This window comes from Anabrus simplex, chromosome 8, assembly GCF_040414725.1.
Source record: "Anabrus simplex isolate iqAnaSimp1 chromosome 8, ASM4041472v1, whole genome shotgun sequence".
Taxonomy (NCBI): Eukaryota; Metazoa; Arthropoda; class Insecta; order Orthoptera; family Tettigoniidae; genus Anabrus; species Anabrus simplex.
This window is the reverse complement of record NC_090272.1, coordinates 113,777,761-113,794,515: the sequence shown is the minus strand read 5'-3', so window position 1 is coordinate 113,794,515 and position 16,755 is coordinate 113,777,761. Positions and strand designations below refer to the sequence as shown.

At 41.7% G+C, this 16,755-nt stretch overlaps 1 protein-coding gene across 2 annotated transcripts in view; it reads right to left on the bottom strand.

Annotated features, from left to right (window-relative positions):
* Positions 1–16,755, bottom strand: part of LOC137501863 (phospholipase B1, membrane-associated-like) — a 152,995-nt gene that overhangs the window by 32,647 nt on the left and 103,593 nt on the right. For both annotated transcript variants that reach the window (XM_068228975.1, XM_068228976.1), the window contains exon 5: positions 8,924–9,083. In XM_068228975.1, coding sequence (XP_068085076.1) covers positions 8,924–9,083 — 160 coding nt within the window. The remainder of the gene's footprint in view (positions 1–8,923; positions 9,084–16,755) is intronic.

Here is a 16,755-nt window from a genome sequence, read left to right as displayed (position 1 = left end):
GTCAACAGCCCTGAAGATGGTTTACCGTGATTTCCCAATTTCATACCAGGCAAATGCTGGGGCTGTACCTTAATTAAGGCCACGTCCTCTTCTTTCCCACTCCTAGCCCTTTCCTATCCCATCGTCGCCATAAGACCTATCGGTGTCGGTGCGACGTAAAGCAGATCCTAAAAGTAAAATAAGTCTTTCTTTCTTTCTTTCTTTCCTTCTCTCTTTCTTAATCCGTTTACAGTCCAGGGTTGTTTTTTTCCCTCGGACTCAGCGAGGGATCCCACCTCTACCGTCTCAAGGGCAGTGTGCTGGAGAGTGAGACTTTGGGTCGGGGGATACAACTGCGGAGGATGACCAGTACCTCGCCTAGGTGGCCTCACCTCCTATGCTGAACAGAGGCTTGTGGGGGGGATGGGAAGATTGCAAGGGATAGGCAAGGAAGAGGGAAGGAGGCGGCCGTGGCCTTAAGATAGGTACCATCGCGGCATTTGCCTGGGGGAGAAGTGGGAAACCACGGAAAACCACTTTGAGGTTAGTTGAGGAGAGAATCGAGCCCCCCTCTACTCAGTTGACCTCCGGAGGCTGTGTGGACCCCGTTCCAGCCCTCGCACCAATTTTCAAATTTCGTGGCAGACCGGGGATTCGGACTCGGGCCTCCAGGTGTGGCAACTTATCACACTAACCACTACACCACAGAGGCGGACCATGTAGTGTTTATCCGACATAATTTAAAAAAATCAGCCATAGATCGCCCTTGAGAGGTTTCTTTACCTTCTGGCAGAGTAACATGTAACGTCAGGATTACACTCAAGCAACCTAATTAGCATTAAATCAGAATGTCTGCGCATGATAGTTGAGACCGTACTACTACTGTTATTATTATTGTTATTATTTATTTATTTATTTATTTATTTATTTATTTATTTATTTGTTTATTTATTCATTTATTTATTTATTTATTTTTCTCAAATTGTAGGTACAATTGAGGGACGGTGAATGGCGAAAGTTCATAGCCCCACATACACGAATGTGCCTCCATCCCCACTTAAAATTACAATATTAAAATATGCAATTATATTCTACACAGTGTGCTTATATACAGTTACCGTATTTCCATAGACATATTTACATAATATTCACAAGACCTGTTCAACAGTGTATTATTGTTCCAAAGCATACAGTTGTGAATATTTTGCATCAACAGGGGCTGCTTAACTGAGGCGGTAAAGGCGTGCTCCTTTCACGCAAAAGGACATGGTTCGATTCCCCGTCAGGAAGTCGAAAAGTGTAGAGGCGAGATGTTCACTTCTGGAGAGGCACACTTTGCTGGGATTTACTCCGCTCACACTAAAAGTGAGTACGAAGTAGATTCTTGGGGGACAACGGCTGCCGGGTATAGAGTTAACAATTTACTCCCGATTTTACCAGGGGCGAATGCTGGTCATGAAAGTCAGGCTTGCTCTTCCATTCGTGAAAGTTGGTGGGGTGGGACATGCATAGTTCTGAATGAATAAAATTCATAAACCCAAAAATCGTTTAATCACATGAACATTTTAATCGTGCATTCAAACTGGTTACGTCACACCTTTAAGAATGGCCAAAAGAATAACAATCAGACAAATTTTATAATTATTAACAAATCATGACAAGCCAGTGATTATAAAATTTAAAGAAGTAAACGTCAAACTATGTACACAGAAAAACTGCAACTATTTATTAGTTCTTCCTACTTGAAAACAAACTCTACTCTGCGGCTTCTCTTTACAAAACTATGCGCTGGACAGGGCCTACCATTCTTATTAATGTCCGTTTTCTCTTGGATAGTCCTCCGAGAAAATAGATTTGATAACAAGTTGTCAATAATGCACGGTTCGGAACCCATTGCAGCACGTCAAATCATTCAGAATAGATGATCAGGAACTTACAGTACACTACTCACTGACACAACACACTAGATCTGTAGCTCTCAGACCAGAGCTTCCAACTACACATTACAAACGTGACAGCTTGCAACCGGCCTTGGAGAGAAGAAACCTGCGCGCGCATATATTTCTCGCTGTGTCGACTAGTGATGGGACATTCGATTCCTTTTACTGAATCGATTCATTTGATTCCGTTCACGTTACTGAATCGATACAGTGATCCGATTCACGGCTCATTGGTCACCGTTCCTACTGCATCTGTGTAGTATGTGCTGGTAAGACAGCAGCAACAGCATTCAGTGCTCGTAGCTGCCATCTGGTCTTCATACTATGAACTCCTATCTTAGAAGAAAAAAATGCTAGTTACTCTAATACATCGAAGGTTTCCGGCGACGCAGGGTGGGAAAGGTTAGGATTAGGAAGGTAGCAGCCATGGCCTGAATTTAGGTACCATCTTAACGGCTGCCGACGGTGGGATTCGAACCCACCATCCCCCGAATGCAAGCGCATAGCCACGCGATATTAACCGCACGACAACTCGCTCAGTCATTTTTGAAAATATGTATTTTTCTATCAGCTGAGGATTTTTTTAAATCGTCATATTTTGTATAGGCTACCCGAGATGTACAGTAGCCCGCTGGTTTTCTGATTCAACATACTGTTACGACGTATTGCGTCTGTCCACATATGATTGAAGTCTTGTGCAACGATGTGACATATGAACTGAGAGAATACTGAGCCGTTCTTCCCAATATAAAACAGGTACTTTTGAGTGGTCATGAGCATGACTCATAGTCATAGGGCAGGCTAGAGTCGAGTTTGTCAAATGTCCACTAAGTTATAATACTAAGATTCATTAAACTAATAAATAGTATAACCTAATAGCCTATCTACTTACTAGCTACTTCAGAGTTATGTTGTGACTACCTCTTTAACACTGCAAATAAATCCATCTATTATTTAAACCTCCCTATACGAAGAGGACAGTGAATGCAAATGGGTATTATTTTCAAATGAGCTGAGTTCGAAAGTCCATTATAGCATACCATTCTTTCAGTGTAGCATGGCTCACTGTATGTCTCGCTGCAGTGAGCCGATAAGGAGCCGTGTGTATCTTGTGTCTCACTGAGCTGGCTCGTTCACGATTCTTTCGGTGTACCATGGCTCACTGTATGTCTCGATGCAGCGGAAGCTCGGCTCTCCGCGTGTCCAGTGAGCCGACAAGGAGCCGTGTGTATCATGTGTCTCACTGAGCCGCGCTCGTTCACGATTCTTTCGGTGTGCCATGATTCGCTTGTCTCGCTGCAGCGGAAGCTCGGCTCCCCGTCAACGTCCAGTGAGTGCGCCACTCAGCGCTGTCCACTGGGAGTAAGCTGAATCGTGTGCCGTGAGCTCGCCGTTCCTGTGAATCGATTCACTCGGACACTTGAATGAATCGATACACTGCTTCGAATCATACATTCAGTAGCCAACACTAGTGTCGACAGCCCCGCTGAAGCTCCTAAGATACGAGCAAGCCTCGCTGAACTCGCCAAGATAAATGCAACATGCGATTTGTATAATGCAGATCTATTACAGATACGGTACATATTGTAATTTTTTTAACTCGCCTGCTTTAGAAAAATTTTGCGCTTGCACAGCAAGCGTAGCATGCTCGGAGAAATCGCCCCTGGATTTTACGAATAATAGAAGCCTTTATCTTCCACTACTCCTTCTTGGTCTGAACGGTGATAGATTTGCTTTGCAATATTTTTAATGATGAATGCCGCCCCCCCACCCCCCAATGCATTTGGCACTTTCCCAGTATACATTAAATAACGCATGATAGATTGTACACGAAGGAGATGAATTAGTAATTTAGGACTGCGTATACTGACCCCAATTCTGTTCGCAATCAGGACGACACCCTTTTTTGAAGCAATTGTAGCTCATCTCCAACTTAGCAGTAAAATTACACTTCCTTCTCCCCATTATACAATAAGGGACACTTTTTCTTTCTTTTTTTTTTTTTTTTTTTTTTTTTTGCAAGCTGCTTTACGTCGCACCGACACAGATAGGACTTAATGCTACGATGGGATAGGAAAGGCCTAGGAATGGGCAGGATGCAGGCGTGGCCTTAATTAAGGTACAGCCTCAGCATTTTCCTGGTGTGAAAATCGGAAACCACGGAAAACCATCTTCAGGGCTGCCGACAGTGAGGTTCGAACCCTCTATCTCCCGAATACAAGCTCACAGCTGCGTGCCCCTAACTGCACGGCGAACTTGCCAGGTGGAAGTGATTTTCAGATTTTAATTTTATTTTTATTTTGATAGCGCTATCCAAGACTCACGATTTGAAACCTTTTTGGGCCTTTTAGCTCTTTAACTTTTGGCACAATTGAGTAAATTGCTGCATTTTACGTTTTTCGTTGTACTTTGTCCGCTAGGAAATGTTTTCAATAATTAATAAGTAGTTAGAAGACTTAAGCCGGCCCCCGTGGTGTAGGGGTAGCGTGCCTGCCTCTTACCCGGAGGCCCCGGGTTCGATTCCCGGCCAGGTCAGGGATTTTTACCTTGACCTGAGGGCTGGTTCGAGGTCCACTCAGCCTGCGTGATTAGAATTGAGGCGCTATCTGACGGTGAGATAGCGGCCCCGGTCTGGAAAGCCAAGAATAACGGCCGAGAGGATTCGTCGTGTTGACCACACGACACCTCGTAATCTGCAGGCCTTTGGGCTGAGCAGCGGTCGCTTGGTAGGCCAAGGCCTTTCAAGGGCTGTAGTGCCATGGGGTTTGGTTTGGTTTGGTTTGGTTTGGTTTGGTTTAGAAGACTTAAAATCAATCACATTATATTCGTGGAATAGAACTACGGGGACGGGTTGGGAGAATCCCTGAGTCTAGCCTAATTAGCAGTCTCCCTGCTGCATGGACGTTAGAAAAACCCAACAGGCTGGTGATAACTTTAAAGTGATCGCAAAAGGGGCACGAACTGGTCTTTCTTCGCATTCCTTTTTTCTTCCGAACTGGAAGTGACCGCAAATGGGACAAATTTTGCTGTGACCGCAAATGGGACTGACCGCAAATGGGACACAACCCCTCAAACATTCATTATTTCATTATTCATTCCGTCATTCTACATTAGGCTACATGGTAATTAGGCCTACTGAAGTTATTTTAGTTCATTACGATTTAGTATGGTTGTGTTTTATCGTCTTATTCTGTGGAACAGTGTTCCATCGCAATGCATGTTCTGTCGAGATAACAGCATCAGCTCCGTGGAACACTCTTCCATCGCAACGCGAGTTCTGTTGAGGTAACACCGGTAGCGTTCTTCGGTTCTTCCTAATACGTTCTGTTGTGTTATTCTGTGGGACAGTGTTCCATCGTAATGAATGTTCTGTCAAGATAACAGCATCAGCTCCGTGGAACACTCTTCCATCGCAACGAGAGTTCTGTTGAGGTAACACCGGTAGCGTTCTTCCTAATACGTTCCGTTGTGTTATTCTGTGGAACAGTGTTCTACCACAATCGAGTATTACGGTCACGTTACAGCCACATAATTGTAACTCCTGAAACGTATCGTTATTCTGTGAAGTCGTAACGTTTTGAAAGTTCTCCGCTCCGATTTATAATGAATAAAAGTTCGAACACAGGTTAGCCTATATAAAGACATATTTTTCAGTGAATAAATTCACTTCGTATGATATTTTTGATCAAAGTCAATAATTTCAAAAAATTAAATCGGAATTGGAGAGCCCATTCAAACTCAGCCTCTTCAATTTCTACCGGTACTCACATTGTAACGAATAGTAGTGGCGATTGGGAGAGAGGTGAGGGTGGGGGGCAAAAAACAATTACAGACAAGAACAAGTACCCGGGTTTGTTAATAATAATAATAATAATAATAATAATAATAATAATAATAATAATAATAATAATAATAATAATAATAATAATATGATGTTACTTGCTTTACGTCCCACTAACTATATTTTTTGTTTTCGGAGACGCCGAGGTGCCGGAATTTTGTCCCGCAGGAGTTCTTTTACTTATCAATAAATCTACCGACACGAGGCTGACGTATTTGAGCACCTTCAAATACCACCTGACTGAGCCAGGATCGAACCTGCCAAGTTGGGGTCAGAAGGCCACGGTCTGAGCCACTCAGCCCCGCTTAATAATTTTAAAAAGTAAAGCAACGAATTAGCTGATAAGACAACATGTCTTCTAAAAATTGATTTTTATAATAATTCATATAATTCCTAGTTTCGGGTGGCTAAAATGGAATAAAAATATAATGTTTTATCCGCAAAGTGTGAGGTGACTGTCCCCACCCCCTAATCGCCGCCACTGTTTAACCGAAGATGACTCTACATCACTTAAGGCCTACTATGCCGTCAATTTGAAATGAAAATGCTGGAACAGATATTCCCTTTATACCCAACACACTCACAGGCGAAACTCAGTCACCTCAGTCATCACAAACTATCGCATGGAAAAAGATATCCGTTTTTTTTGTAAACATTCATACCGAAAAATGTTTTCCTTTCATGATTTACTGATCACCGAATTTGATTTTAATGTACGGTAGTCTAGTGAAATCGTAGAAGTTGGTTACGCATACTGTGCAGTCAGTTCGTTAATTGTTTCAACTTATTTGTTTTGCGTATTATTTCGAGACCTGATTTTCACAATAAAAGGTATTTACACAGTTTGTAGTCTATACCGTATGCATTTTATGTTCACTAATTTTATATTTGATTATTCTTCTTTTTTTTAGTTGGCTTTACGTCGCACCGACACAGATAGGTCTCTTTGCGACGATCGGATAGAAAAGGGATAGGAGTGGGAAAGAAGTGGTCATGGCTTTAATTAAGATACTGTCTCGCCATTTTCCTGGTGTAGAAATGGAAAACCACGGAAGCCCTTCTTCCAGGCTGTCGACAGTGGAGTTCGAACCCACTATCTTTCGAATACAAACACACAGCTGCGTTCAAAGACTATCATTGTTTGTGTACGTCTAGATTTTGTCTTTTTGAATCTACTGCATTTATTATTATTTATTTACTACAATTCAGTACAGAAATATGGAAGGTCTAGCGAAAAGGGCGAACCCCGGGTACGTATAAAATGTTTCCTAGTTTCAGTTTTGTCCTATTTCTGTATGATACACTTTTATCGGTAGTAATGAATCGAAACCGTCACATCGCAGCTATCAGTGAAGGCATTTTCGGTCTTTTCCACACCCAATTTATACAGCTGCCGGCGTAGTATACTACGCTACACGTGGCTGTGTGGTCAGAGGCACATGGCGATTGACTGCACATGAATGATTCTCAAGAAATCCCACCCTTTCGACAGATTGCACAGATTGCGCAGATTGATTCACCCGTAAAAATATCTGGCGCCTTCTAGCAAAAACTTCGTTCAGTAACATAATGCTTTGTAAATTTGGAACATGTTATCCAAGTAGAACTGAAATGTTGGAACATGTTATTGGAAAATAACAGTTTAGCCCACCTCTAGTATGGTACCGCTGTGTGATGCTCGTTTGTTGTTGGGGACGTTCCTGGGAACTACGACCAACTGAGGGATGGGGGAGCAGAGGGCGCGCAATTTAACTGAGGTCTTCTTTGCTATGATGTATTCGTTACTCTGCTATAAATTGGTTGTTGAGTGATGGCTGTTAAGCTGTCCAATGCTCATAGGATTAATGGTTGGCGCTAGAGGAACCATTCCTCTCTTTTTTGTCCAGTTCTTCAAATCATTTAACCTCACTCAGACATTAATAAAAGAAATTGCAGTGACTGCCTTGAAATATTCCGTCCAAATTCTGAAGAATTTTAATGCAACAAAATACAGTATGTCAAATGTGCTAACTCACAATTAATTTTAATATTCATCTAGCCTTTTTTGTATACTGTGTCCTCCGGGGCAATCTCCTGCTATTTGCTTTACGTCGCACCGATACAGATACGTCTTACGGCGACGATGGGATAGGAAAGGCCTAGGAATTGGAAGGAAGCGGCCGTGGCCTTAATTAAGGTACAGCCCCGGCATTTGCCTGGTGTGAAAATGGGAAACCACGGAAAACCATCTTCAGGGCTGCCGACAGTGGGGCTCGAACCCACTATCTCCCGATTACTGGATACTGGCCGAACTTAAGCGACTGCAGCTATCGAGTTCGGTAGAGGGCAATCTCCAGTTGGGGAAAGTCGAAATAAATAAACAATGACCATAATAACGCTCAATAATGCTATGACGATATCAAAGCTGTCAATCCACGACACAATTACAAGAAAACCGAGTGAGTTGACTATGCGGTTAGAGTCGACCAGCTGTGAACCTGCATTCGAGAGATAGTGGGTTCGAACCTCATTGTCGGCAGCCCTGAAGGTAGTTTCCTATTTTCACACCAGGTAAATACTTTTCTTACAGGCCACAGCCGCTTCCTTCCCCCTCCTAGCCCTATCTGTGTCGGTGCGACATAAAGCAAATAGTAAACAGAAGAAAAAATGACATGCAGAGAGAGCAGAATGGGAAAAAAATCGCACTCGTAGATTTTCCTCCGCTTTGAAGACGAGAGAGCTAATCACCACCTAAAATAGGACTATACCTTATAAAAGCGACACATATTGACTTTCGGTGCTTACTGGTACCCACACGTGACGACGTTCCGATTTTGGTGGTACAACCGCTCTAATTCGGGTTTAGGAAAGGTTATTCCACTGAAGCTCAACTTGTAAGATTCCAGAAAGATATAGTAGATTCGGGAGGTCAAATGGACTGTGTCGCGATTGACGTATCTGAGGCATTTGACACGGCATATCATGGGAGACTACTGGCAAATATGAGTGCATTTGGACTAGACAAAATAGTGGTTGAATGGGTGGCTATATTTCTAGAATATAGAAGTCACAGAATTACAGTAGGTGAAGCATTATCTGACCCTGTAATCATTAAGAGGGGAGTTCCTCAAGGCAGTCTTTTGGGCCACCAGTTGAAAACTTTTGTTCCAAATAATGAACTTACCAAGAACTGGAATCAGATTGACGAACGTCCTGGGCAGATTTTCATGGAGATAATCCAACGCCAGTTGCAGTCTTCTCTTGTGCTTCTCAGCCGTGCTTCTCTCCTTATTGTAGCATTGAACGGAACATAGGTTATTCGCTCCAAAGAAGATCGTAATAACCTGTGGATCAATAGATATTTTTAACCAAGAAGCTCTGAACTATTTCAGCTTCAGGAATAAATCTAAATACTACTACTACTACTGCTACTACTAATTGTACCGGGAGGTACACCTCAACGCCGTGCATTTTTAAATGAAGCGTCTTGAAGAACGCTATCTATCACATAAAAATTGAAACAACTAGTGCAAGAAGTTGTGACGTTGATCAACAGATGTCACTACTAAAGTGATAGAGTAAAGTGTTATTTTAAGGTTTCCTAAACTGACTGGATTTATTATTATTATTATTTTGTTTTTGTTTTGGTGTATCACAGTTTGCAACAACTATTTCAAGAAGTTTGCACTGTTTCGACCGCTCTACTACATCTTACCTTCTGCCTTCTGTCGCATTCTACCGTCCATCTGCTTGCTCGCCCAGCTGTTCACTGACTGGCCTGTTCTCCGGCACTGTTGCTGCTCCCTCGTTGTGACGTCACACCTACGTATTTTTCATCGAGTAACTTCTCGAATCTCTTCACCACGTATATAAGCAAGCTATTCCTTAGTTTCCCCGGTCAGACATTGAGTTGGAAAACAACACGAGTGGAGAGAGCGGAACTGTTCGCTAGCGGCTGGCCCGTTGCGACGTTTTACCTACTTTTAATTTGTGAATAGCTGCAGTGTTTATCAACAGACTGGGTGAGCAAAATACTACAACTTTTTATATCTTTCGTGGTTTATATCAAGATTTGAACTTTGAATGTTAATTTATTTGGTGGCTTCATGGTCTCCATTCTAACTGAGTCCTTCAGACTGATACCTTTATCTATCTCATACACCAAAATAAACTGTGCTTGGACAAGTGATAGAAGTGTTGCCACATCCTGGACTTTTTCTACAGACCCGAGTGGTCGCTTACATTGCCAACGTGATAGCGTTTAAGCAGCCTGGAAGGATTCACCCCCCCCCCCTCCTTTTCCTCTTTTCTTCCCTTTTCACTCAGTTTTCTTTTTCTTTCCCTTTTCTCTTTTCCGGTATTGAGCCGTAAAAATTTTTCCTCCCGACGTGCTTTAATTCTCTTGCCCTCTTTTGGGTTTCAAATGAAGATTCTAAGGGTGGCCTTAAATCATTATTTTCAGATATACTAATGTACCCCCCCTTAATTCATAACCAATGTGTTTTTTAAAAAAGGTAGTAGTAAATTTAAATAGGTGCTAATTCTGTTTTTTTTTTCTGTCGAACTCTGGTCTTGGGCTTTTCTTGAAAATCATAATCGTTATTCCCAAGAATTCTTAATTATTATTCATATTGATTGTATTTTGGTTGTCAAACGGGCTGAGCCCTTGCTAAATGTTTGTATTTCCCATTCTTTGTTTGTTATACACTGCCAATTCTAGTCATGTGAAGTTTAAATACAATTTGTTTTAAATCAATTCACTTTTCTTACATTTGGTTCGTTGTACGTTCTCTCTCACTCTTTACCTTTTCCTTCTCTTTTTTTTTTGAACATTGTACTTACCACGGACAGCCCTCTCGGTTAGCCCGCCGTGGCGTCCACTGGCTCTGCTGATTGATGAATAATATGTCTGATATACTAGGTTTGGCACAACGAGGCATCAAGCGCATGCCTTTCCTTGGTCCGACAAGTCACCACCAGTGAAATAACATTTGCTTGCTTCTAGCGTTATGGTGTCCTAATGATTACCGTTTGACGATCTTTGATGTTGTGGGTCGACCATCCTATCATTATCTATGCCAAGATTTTCGTCCTTTTAGCCATTTGTATGAACATAATATTTATTAGCACCCCACATTGACAAATACGCCACAGCACTTTTCTCCATAGATGTCTCTATTAAAGAACTGATGTCAGGCACTCTGGTGCAAAGTGGAACAACTAGAAATTTAAATAAATTTTGTGTTTATAGGTTTTCTCAACTGAATTGACTTTCCTTGTTTTTGATACTTCAAGGTTTGCAACACTTCTTATTCATCCCGCCAGCTTTTAAGTCTGGTCAATCAGAAATTTTGTGTATTTATTTTTCAGCCAATCAAACGCTTCTTGTACCTATTTTATCTGCCAATGAAGTGAGAGGGTGTGTCTGGTTTTAGTCCAGATCCTTCTCGAGCCTTCCACTCGGGTATAAAAGCTGACGCCTTTTCGAGCTAACTTGTCTTATTGATCGTCGCGTTACTGAGTGTGTGTGTTAAGAGAGGAGGCGGGGGCCTCATTCTTCGGGAGGCAGAACATCAACTAAGGTAATGGCCACCATCTTTCTATCTCAGTAGTTATCTCCGCAAGCTGACTCGAGGGGAAGGTTCCAATCTTTAACTATGTAACAGTCAATTTCCTAAAATGTAAACTTTCTTCTTTCTCATGAAAAAGTTCAAGTAAGTCATAAGTACTTAAACTGAAAACCGGGGACAGAGAGGGCGTTACCCCCTCTCGAATTCCCCTTCCATTAATCTTGAGGTGACTATGATTTTGTAACCGTTTTCGCTTGTATATTGTAACTTAACTTGCCCCTCTAGTCACCTCAGTAGTTTAGGATTAGACTCTGCATTGTCGGGCCACAAGACCAAGTAGGGTTTTAACCTAATTTCAAGGAGAGCAAGTGGCCGCCTCCATACGGTACCTTTTTGTTTTTGGGGCCAGTAATTGAACCTGTTGATTTCCATAAAGGCCCCAGTAAAATGGGTACTAGATACCCCTGTGTAAACTTAAAAGGTCATTGATATGGTCTTGTAAATTGTAGGTAGTACCTAGAGAGAGAGGCCTGAAAGTGTAAAAGTTATCGAGCAAAGACGCTCTTATCCGAATTGTAAAGGTGAATGGTTGCCTTGAGTAGGCTGTAAGGGTGCAGCGTCGAGGCTCTTTTCTTGTAATGTAATGGATATTTGTGTAATATTGAGTGGTGCCTTTGGAAGGCCGTAACTTGTAACCGCTGGAGAAAAGTGGTCTTCAAAATTGTGATTTAGAATTTCCTGTGAAAGAAATTGGAAGATCGTCTCCTTGCCTATCTAACTAAAACATACCAGATGTAAGGCTTTTCAGGCGTTTGCTCTATTAACCAGCGTTTCGTCTTAGGTCTGATACTAGACTCGTCAGTGGGATGTGTCAGACCCTACCCACTGACGCTGGGTGTATGCAGGTGAGCATCATCATCATCATCATCATCACGGGGTCATTTCACTCCCTCCGGAGAGGGTGGGCCGCCAACGCAACTACGGCGTTCTTCAGCCATATGAGATTTCTTTATTTGAGTGTTATTTGTAGGGAGAATTCAATTAGCGAGTATCAATATTGAATGGGTTACCGCTACTACAAGGCTGATACCCCAGGGGAGATCCGCATATGCCCCTCGTTGTGCTTCCCCCCCGAAAATTACCCCGTTTATTTTCCAATTTTTCATATAACAATACATATATACAATATAAATAAGTAAAAGAAGTATAAAACATGTATATCAAAAGTTTATATCGTTCCGGTTCGAATTATATTTGGATATTCACTATTTTTCACTTGCACTTTTAAATAATATTATAATGTGATATATACTATTTGCTCCTTGAGCTTCTGTGTAATTGAAATGTATTAAGCACTAGCTATTCTTTGCAATTTTATGTGAGGGAGAGATATTGAATGAGTTTTTAATTCTATGCACTGTATGGAGAAATAAATTATGGAGCATTATTTCTTCTTTGCACTGTAGTTAGCTATTCTTTGCAGTTTGGTGTGAGACAAAAAATGTTGAATGTGTTGTTTATACACTGCACTGTATGGAGAAAATAAAATTTCTTGGATCACTGTTTCTTCTTTGCACTATGGTTAGCTGTTCTTTCCAATTTAATGCGAGGCAAAGACGTTGAATGTGCTATTTATTTTCTGTATTGTGTGGAGCAATAACTTCTGAAGCACTGTTTCATCTTTGCACTGTCTATCAGCTTTGAAATGTTTATCTTCTTTCTTGAAGGAATGACCGATGCCAGGTTATGTGAGGTTACATGATATTCTGTATAAATGGGGAGGGAGTTTACTATTAAGGTACAATATTTCGCAGTAATTTAAAGGCCCGCCGTGCTCATTGTTTATGGAGGGAGTGTGTCTGGTGGGATGATATGGGAGTTATCGGGGCGAATATTATTGTGTAGGATGTCTAAAGCCAATGTTTGAGGAAGAGGTTTAGCTTTACGTTTCTGTCTGCATGTGACAGGAGTGGTAAGCAGCTCATATGTTATTGGTTGCTTACCGCGGACTATGGACTGAATATTATCAGAAGCCTATATATGAGGCACAGTCTGATAACTGCGTACGGGAGATAAATCTCCACAATGGAATTATTGCCCGCCTAGCAATTCCGAATGGAAAATTCTAAATTCCCATGCAGGGAATTATTTTTCACCAATAGAGCATGTCAGAAACGTATCAGAAGTAAAGCTTTTCAGGCGTTTGCTCTATTAACCAGCGTTTCGTCTTAGGTCTGACACATCCCAGTCTGACGAGTCTAGTGCAGATAAAAATCCTGTGGATGTACGCAAGAAACATTATATTAAAAGAAATCCTCATCCTCATTCCAATCCTTTGACTGGGTCAGGAATGAAGACCCCATCTAGCGGCGAGGATAGGAATTGTGCCGGCTGCCGAATACTGTCGCACTACTCTGGGACAATGATTAATGCCTGATAGATGAAATGATACTGGAGAGTGTTGCTAGAATGAAAGATGACAGGGAAAACCGGAGTATCCGGAGAAAAACCTGTCCCGCCCCCGCTTTGTCCAGCACAAGTCTCACATGGAGCAATCGGGATTTGAACCACGGAAGCCAGCGGTGAGAGACCGGCGCGCTGACGCCGGAGCCACGGAGGCTCCCGACAAATATAACCGTAAGTTCAGTTGGTTTTGAGAAAAATGTACCTGCGAGAAACTTGCATTCATTCTTTCTTTAAGCGACTATAGCTGCATAACAAAAGCAAAGCAAAGCAAAGCAAAGTCATCTCCGTACAGGCCATGAAGGCCCTTGGAGGGGTGGAAGGTAAAGGCTTCCACTAATCGTAACCTCGGCACTTAATGGGGTAGAGTGGTTAGCTCTACGCCCGGCCACCTTTGCCCCCAGGAATTAACATGGTACTCATTTTTGGTGTAGGCTGAGTGAACCTCAGGGCCATATGCACCTCCGGAAGTGGAAATCTCGTTTCTTAAGTTTTACGACTTCCTGACGGACATTCGAACCCACATCCTTCCGAGCGAACCGAGCGCGCCTTTACCGCCTCGGCCATGCAGCCCCTAGCTACATAACAAAGGTTTTAGGAATTATAATTTTCGATCGTTTTACCATGCGAGTTATGATAGTGGAAATATTATCAAATTTAAATGTCGATCCAAGCATGAAGGAATGATCAGTGGAAAAATAAGGGAGAGAAGAATTATAAAGTGAGAGAATGAAAGACTTCCTAGACCTCAGATGCCCTAATATCACCGAGAGAAAACTAGCCAAAACCCAATCCTTCAAAAACTCAAGTCTCTGCCTTCAATCTAAATAATAAACAGACAAAAAGAAAATTACAAGAAGTAGCTCTCCCTCGAAAATTTCGTTTTCAGTTTACATCTTACAGTCGTTTTCGAAAATCAATAAAGTTGTCCCTTATATTTTGCCATTTTTAAATCAGTGCCTCCTTCTTCTTCCATTGCCTTATCCGTGCCGGATGTTCGCTATCATCTTCGTGATTTTGGTCTTATTGGTTTCGTTTCAGAAAATTTCTGCTGAAGACTTCTGCCAGCCCTACTCTCAGGTTTCTTAACTAGGAAACCTGTCTTCTCCAATATCTTCCCTTACATGACGAGCTTGAGTACCTGGAACTCCGTTCATTCCTCATAATATGCCCGAAGTATTCTAGCTTCCTCTGTTTGATGGTATTGAGTAGTCCTTTCTCTTTTCTCATCTGGGTCAATGCATTTTAAGGAGTTACATAGTCAACCCATAAATATTCTAAACAGCCGTCTAGAAAACCACATTCTATCTACTTCTCATACGCTTTGGTCAATGCTCAAGATTCAACTCCATATACAAACACGGGGAACTTGTTACATTTAACTGTTCTTGACTTAAACAGTGTTGGATCTCTGAACAGAGCAAATGTCTTATTTGCGAAAGGTGTGTGGATATTGCCCTTTCAACTCTCATTCTGATCTTCTCTTGCTCCCAAAGGTCATCTAGAAGCTTTCCCATGTTGATAAAGTTATGGACTCTTTCAATTTGTGTTGTTCAAGCCAGAAGTCTCCCCTGAGTTGTACTTCTACTAATGACTGGGGATTTGGTGTTCTTGGTATTAAGATCCGAACCATAATTTTCACTTAAAGCCCAGCTTCGGACCAAGAACACCTGAAAATCCTCAAGTTTTGTAGCGAGAAGCGCGGTATCATTAGCATAGCGAATGTTGTTCAAGTACTCCTCACTGATCCTGATACCGATGCTAAGTTCTGACAAAATATCTGTAAAAAAATCGGTGCCTGAATCATCTGAACTGTGTGTAACGAAAAAGTGTCTTCATTCTGATGAAACTTTGTAAAGAAATGTGCAATAAAAGTTTTCAAAATATCGGGAAAAGTGACTTTCATCACATTCTGGATTACGAATCAAATGATGAGTTGCTGTTAAAGGCAACCGAGAGCTACAACCGATTCCAAAATCGAAACATTGCTAGAATTTGTGAATAAATCAGGTATTTATAGACATAAGTTACATATTGAGTGAGCAGAATATGAGTTGCCAGTGCGTGCGATGGGTCCAGTCCAGCTGTGATGTTGGCCTAGTCCCGACCAACAAGCCGGAATCCCGAACTTCAAGGGAACTGTGAGTGTGTTATTAGTCTGAGCTAAACAGCTGCCGAGATCTCACTTGTATTTCATCCCAAAATGAGTGTTTATTTACTATTCTAATGCGTGTGCAGAATCAACTGGTACTGTCAGAAGATTATTTCAAGAAATATTTCCTGATAATCTAGCTCCAAGTCGTACTGCGATTCGTAAGTTATACAATATAGTTAACGTATTTCGGGAAACAGGAAGTGTTGTTGGAGATAAGAAGAGAAGACGATGATCCACAGTGCTCACAGAAGTACGGTCACAAAGTTGCTTAAGCGAAAACGGGTGAGTACATGTTCTTTTTTTTTCTTAATGGAACTTATAACCTCTTCAACCTGCAGTTGGGAATTGTGGATTCGTAGGCGTCACATTTTACTTTATGGACATCCGCCGGTTTGATTTAGAAGCCTTGTTTATAATGGTAGGATCAATAATTATAAATCCATGAGCTGAGCCTGTTGGAATGGCTATTATATCTATCAGCTTAATAAAAAATTAGGGGACATGTTAATTACAACGTCGAGGAATTCAGGACGTCAATCGAATCACGAGGTATGACGCCAGAGTTGAGAATATAGGTGTCAAACTCGAATTAGGATTCTCTTACTTGCTTATCTACTGGCTACGCGTGTTGTTCAGAAGCTCACTACGCAGGGAGGTCTTTCATAGACCTGGACAGCTTGGAGAACAGTGTCATTTCTTGGTTGTTTAACAGACCATCTACAGTCATAGCAAACGTCAATAGTGTCTAAGAAGAAAGTACGTATCATGTCAATTGTGAAACCACGAGTGGGGAATTTATACTAATATTTTCGTGAAAGTTTCAGTGCA